Source organism: Mus caroli, chromosome 6, assembly GCF_900094665.2.
Source record: "Mus caroli chromosome 6, CAROLI_EIJ_v1.1, whole genome shotgun sequence".
Lineage (NCBI taxonomy): Eukaryota > Metazoa > Chordata > Mammalia > Rodentia > Muridae > Mus > Mus caroli.
This window is the reverse complement of record NC_034575.1, coordinates 120,583,800-120,589,500: the sequence shown is the minus strand read 5'-3', so window position 1 is coordinate 120,589,500 and position 5,701 is coordinate 120,583,800. Positions and strand designations below refer to the sequence as shown.

At 46.5% G+C, this 5,701-nt stretch overlaps 1 protein-coding gene across 1 annotated transcript in view; it reads left to right on the top strand.

Annotated features, from left to right (window-relative positions):
• The first annotated feature begins 3,455 nt into the window (after positions 1-3,455).
• Cd4 (CD4 molecule) overlaps positions 3,456-5,701 on the top strand; it is a 25,284-nt gene continuing 23,038 nt past the window's right edge. Inside the window, exons 1-2 of the mRNA XM_021165727.2 lie at positions 3,456-3,527; positions 5,183-5,260. Coding sequence (XP_021021386.2) covers positions 3,521-3,527; positions 5,183-5,260 — 85 coding nt within the window. The 5' untranslated portion in view covers positions 3,456-3,520. The remainder of the gene's footprint in view (positions 3,528-5,182; positions 5,261-5,701) is intronic.

Here is a 5,701-nt window from a genome sequence, read left to right as displayed (position 1 = left end):
GAAAGTGTGGCCCTGTTGGAGTAGGTGTGGCCTTGTTGGAGAAGGTTTGTGACTGTGGTGTGGGCTTTAATACCCTCATCCTAGCTGCCTGGAAGGCAGTATTCTGCTAATAACCTTCAGATGAAGATGCAGAACTCTCAGCTCTTTCTGCACCATGCCTGCCTGGATGCTGCCATGTTCCCACCTTGATGATAATTGACTGAATCTCTGAACCTGTAAGCCAGCCCTAATTAAATGTCGACTTATAGGAGTTGCCTTGGTTGTGGTGTCTGTTCACAGCAGTAAAACCCAAACTAAGACAGGTGGGTGAATGGGTGGGTGGATGGATGGGAGGGTGGGTGGGTCTAGAGCACAGTCAAAAATTCAATTGCCTACTGAAGCCTGCTAGGTAGTGCAAATGAGAAAGGAGGGCTGTCTATAAGTTATAGGGAAGGGTTTGCATAGCAGACTGTAAGAAAAGAAAGCCCCAGGCAGGGGAGTCAACACCTAGCTGCTTTTAAAGAGCAACTCTGAGGTTTTGTCTGACACGTTCACTTCAATTCATTCACAAAACTGAGTCACTTGGCCAGAATGACTGCAAAGAAAGCTTGGGAGTGTGTGTGCTATCTGGTTGCTAAAGGCTGGCCTGCAATTCCAGCTACTTGAGAGGAGGCAGGAGGATTGTCTGAGCCAGGAATTGGAGATCAGGCTGGGCAGCCTTGTAAGATCCCATCTCAAAATAAATAATCAATAAAAAAAGTTGAGCTCAGTTGAAAATTGTGAGTTCTGGGGCTAGGGAGATGGTTCAGTGGATAAGGCATTTGCCTTGCAAGTGTGAGGGCTGGAATTTGGACCCCAGAACCTGCATAAAGCCAGCTAGATGCAATAGTGAATGTCTGTAACCTTAGCACTCCTATAAAGAGGTGAGAGGCAGAGACAGAGCAACCCAGCATGCTCATGGGCCCAGGATATACAGCAGAGGACAAGAGACCCTTGTTCACCCGAGGAGGAAGGTGGAGACCAACACCACTNGAGATTGTCCTTTGATGTTGTCATTGGCATGTGTGTCCCTTTACCCATACAGAATAACACCTCTTTCTCTCTTTCTCTCTCTCCCTCCTTACACACACACACACACACACACACACAGATGATAAAAAATGAGGGGGGTCTATTAGTAAGAAGAAAGAGAAAACCAATTTGAGACATAGCTAAATAAAACTGATAGCTAGGCTCTAAAGAATGAATAAAGAATCCCCTAGATTTGTGGTTCCCAACGTGTAAGTGTANCCCGTGGATCCCTAAGAGACCCTGAAACCTTAAAGGGCAAGCCAGCTTCATTAAGGCAACAGGACTCCATCTGCCCATTACTGTCCTAAATCCCAGCAGGGCCGCAAAAGCTTCCTGGGTGAAACAGCTGCCTCAGCACAAAGCGAGGTGGTGTCAGGAAAATGTACCCTGGTCCTTCACTGCCAGGCACTTGCGATTTTCAAAAACATGCCCATATTTTACTGAACAATGTCTTTGGTTGAAACAATAAAATTTAATTTTATTAAAATGCAACTTTTGGGAACACTGTGTTGTGAAACAGGAAGCTGCAGAGAGCACTTGTGGTGCAGATGGGGTTGGGATGTTTTCCTGAGTAGAAACTCGTGGGGGCTACAAGTCAAGCTACACTTTTAACATCTCTCGTTTCTTCTTACCATTTTTAATAATTTATTTTTGCTGCCAGTACTCTTAACTGCTGAGCTATCTCCCCAGCCCATTATTGTTTAAAGTTAACATGCATAGCAATGGGTTTCACACATATATGTCATCACAGTGATGGCATCTTCATATGTATAGATTATTATGCTTTGCTTTTATCTTATTCTTCCCATGCCCCTATGCCCATCTCGCTGAAGCAGCCACTTTTTTTTGGTTGTCTGTTTATGTGTGTGTGTGTGTGTGTGTTTTGTTTTTCATTTGTTTGTTGTGTGTGAGTATTTTGCCAATGAAAGAACCTAGTGGGGAAACCCCCACTCAACTCCCGATTCGGCATGCACCCAAGAGTCATGAACAGAACAGAACAGAACGCCTTGATGTAAAAACACGAGGTAGTTTAATGGTGGAGCTCCTGGTCGAAACATATCTCACGCAGGAGACAGTGGATTCGACTGTTTAATGGCGGAGCTCCGGGTCAAAATGTATCTCACGCAGGAGACAGTGGATTCAACCATGAGCCTTGGAAGCTAGGGGTTGTTATAGAAAAGGGGCTGGGGCTGGGGGAGGAATTGGCGCAGTTTCACATGATTGGATCATTCAAACATCAGCAGGGAGGAATTGGTGCGGTTTCACATGATTGGTCCATTTAAACACCAGCATCCTGTTTAACATTTAACTTAGGTCAGAAGGGCGGGAGATAGGGAGGCGCTGGGCCAGTCCATCATGTCCTGGCCTGTTCTGCTATGTTCTCAGTCCCAGGTTTCAAAGCTCACAAACAACTCTTTGGGCTATTTGACATCACAGGTCTCAAGTTTTATTTTCTTTCACCTCCACGTCTACATATCATGTGATGTACCTGGTGCCAGAGGAGGCCAGAAGATGGGGCAGATCTCCTGGTGCTGGAGTTACACACAGTAGTGAGCCACCAGGCAGGTGTTGGGAATCAAACCTGGATCTTCTGGAAGAGCAGCCAGTGCTCTTAACCACTGAGCCATCTCTTTAGGCCCAGAACCAGCCACTTTTTCAGAGTAGGGGGATGGCTAGAACACGTGTATACCTTTTAGTGATCACTCNGGCTGCTGTGTGGAACATGACCTGGAGGGAAGCAAAAGACAGAGTGGGAGCCGGGCGTGGTGGCNCACGCCTTTAATCCCAGCACTTGGGAGGCAGAGGCAGGTGGATTTCTGAGTTCGAGGCCAGCCTGGTCTACAAAGTGAGTTCCAGGACAGCCAGGGCTATACAGAGAAACCCTGTCTCGAAAAACCAAAAAAAAAAAAAAGACAGAGTGGGTACCCACCAGCCATGGGTATCAAAGGACTTGGCAGGGAGGGTGATGGTAGCCAGAGACCCAAGACTCTGGGTTCACTTCAAGACTAAACAATTTTGACAGGTGTGGTGTTGCATGACTTTAATCCCAGCACTCAAAAGGCAGAGGCAGGAGGATCTCTATGACTTTGAGGCCAACCTGTTCTATAAATGGAGTTCCAGGATAGCCTAGGCTGTTCTACAGAGAAAAATTCTCTCAAAAACAAACAAACAGACATGAACAGAGTTTGTTTTTTCTAAAACTGTTTCTATATGGCTTCTCTAGCCACTAAGAGATTGTTGTTGCAAGCAGTGCTTGAATAAACAGTGTCTTTGCCCCCTTATAAGAGTTCTTCCTGCCAAGCTCCCCTGACCTTGTGGCTTTGCTTGGCTCCAGAGGACATTCCTTCAAGGTTTTATCTGTGCTTGAAGTTTTCCAAAGTCAGACAGTCATGGGACTGCATCTGGGTCAGGATTTGTGCCCAATAAAGGAACAGCGAACCATCTGGATCCCAACAGGAGAGGCCAGGACATGGGAGGTAGGACTGGAGCCACCATGCCGGCATAGAATGGCAATGTCACCCTACGCTGGCATATTGGTTCAGAGTGACCTAGAGAGATTTTAAAGACATTTAGAAGAATTTGTAAATAGATACATGACAGGGACTGGGGACTGAGGAAGTAAAAGATTGCATCCGATGTGTTTGGCTTGGGTAGCTTGCCCTCACTCGGTAGAAAACTTGAGGCAAAGGCAGGCAGATGCTAAGTCAGTCCAGAACTAGTCTGAGATTTATGGAAATTGCTATGTGAAGAGACACAAAGACCAAGGCAACTCTCATGAAAGAAACCATTTAATCGGGGACTTGCTTGCAGTTTCAGAGGGAGTCTGTTATCATCATGGTGGGAAGCATATTGCTGGACCAGTAGCTAAGAGCTACATCTTGATCTGTAAGCAGGGAGGGAGGGGGGAGAGAGAGAGTGAGGGAAGGAGGGAGGGAAGAAGAGAGAGAGAGAGAGAGAGAGAGAGAGAGACTGGGCTTGGCATGGACTTTTAAAACCTCAAAGCCTTCCCCCAATGATATACTTCCTCCAATAAGGCCACACTTCTTAGTCCTTATAATCCTTTCAAATAGTACTATTCTCCAGTGACTTAGCATTCAAATATAAGAACCTATTAGGGCTATCCTTAGTCAAACCATAGTCAAAGCACCACAGTCTTCAGAGCTTAGGTGAGATCTGGGCTAGAGGAGAATATGGGGAATGTTAGCAACAGACTGCTCCACAGTCTCCACAGCCATTCCTGTCTTCTCAGATGTTCATATTTCAGTCCAGGCCTCTCTGCCACAGCGAGTCAGCTATAGAGTCTGCTGATCACAGACTGCACATTACACAGATGCTCTCAGGGGTGTGTAATGAGAAGCCCTTAGAGGGATCACCGCAGCTGCTCTCAAATTGTCGCTAAAGGAAGTGTAGCGTGTTTGCTTACCTGTCCAAAACAGTGGCCCTATTCTTCCTGTAAGACGGGCACACAGTCTGAANGGTTTCTTTATGCCTTCCCCATAGAGGAGACACACAAGGTTCTCATCATGCATGCTTTTTTGCACCTTGGCCATATGCTACCCACTCAATCTCCAGCAATGGAGTAAGGGAAAGCCAAACCATTATGTCTTTAGTTGCTACAGAGCCGTGTTGACTCTTGCTGTTTCCCTATGGGCTCTTTGTCATCTCTAGAACAGCCGACTCAGTGGATCTGTTGGGCAATATAATCTAAATTTTCCATTGATTAAATTGCTAACTTTTTTTTTTTTTAAAAAACATGGCATTACTGCATAGGCAGCCTAGTCTGGCCTTGAGCTTGTGATTTTTCTACCTAAGTCACCCAGTGCTGGGGTTACAGTTATGTGTCCGTGCCCGTGCCTGTAAGCCTTGCCTCACGTCGGCCTAACCAGGCTGTTTCAGCTTTTTATGGCACCAAACAATGGTGACATTCCAGACTCCAGCTTGATTCTGCTCAGGCATTTTCAGTGACTTTGGCATTTTTAATTTTTCAACTTCCCCAACAACTGGGGGTGGGAGGGAGGGACTCCTGAGGGCTGGCTTACGTCTGCCGTGCAGAGGAGCCTCACGACCAGGNTTCCTGTCTTTTCNTTTACGAAGATCTGTGAAGGCATAGCAAGACTCTCTTCTTCACTAGGTACCTGTTTGCAAAGTCTCGAGCCCTCATATACACACACCTGTGCAAGAAGCAGAGTGAAGGAAGGACTGGCCAGAGGTAAGAGGGACGTGTTCAACTTTGTTCTTTCAAGGAGCTGGAAGGGGCAGCTAATGTGCTGGAATGTTCTGGATGCAGTTCTCTGNTCTCAGTTGTGGCCTGGGGTTCTCCTGTATTCCTCTTAGAATGGGTCACGAACAGTGATCTCCCACTGCAATCATGAGCTTCGAAAGGCTCAGCAGTAAGCCCTTCTCATCTTTGCCTGCCCCTGGCCCCCAAGTATAGTTTAGTGCTCAGAACAGTAGGTGCCCCCTTGAACCACCCCAGGAAGAATGCAAAGTCAGAGGGGTAGAAAGGCAGCTGGGACATGGTGGGGTGTGGGGGCAATAGTGGGGAGTGGAAAGCTGGGGAGAGAGAAAATGCAGAAATAATTTAGCAGAGGACTGAAGATTAGAAAGAGGAAACATATTGAGAATGGAAGAGACACTAAAACAAAAAAAA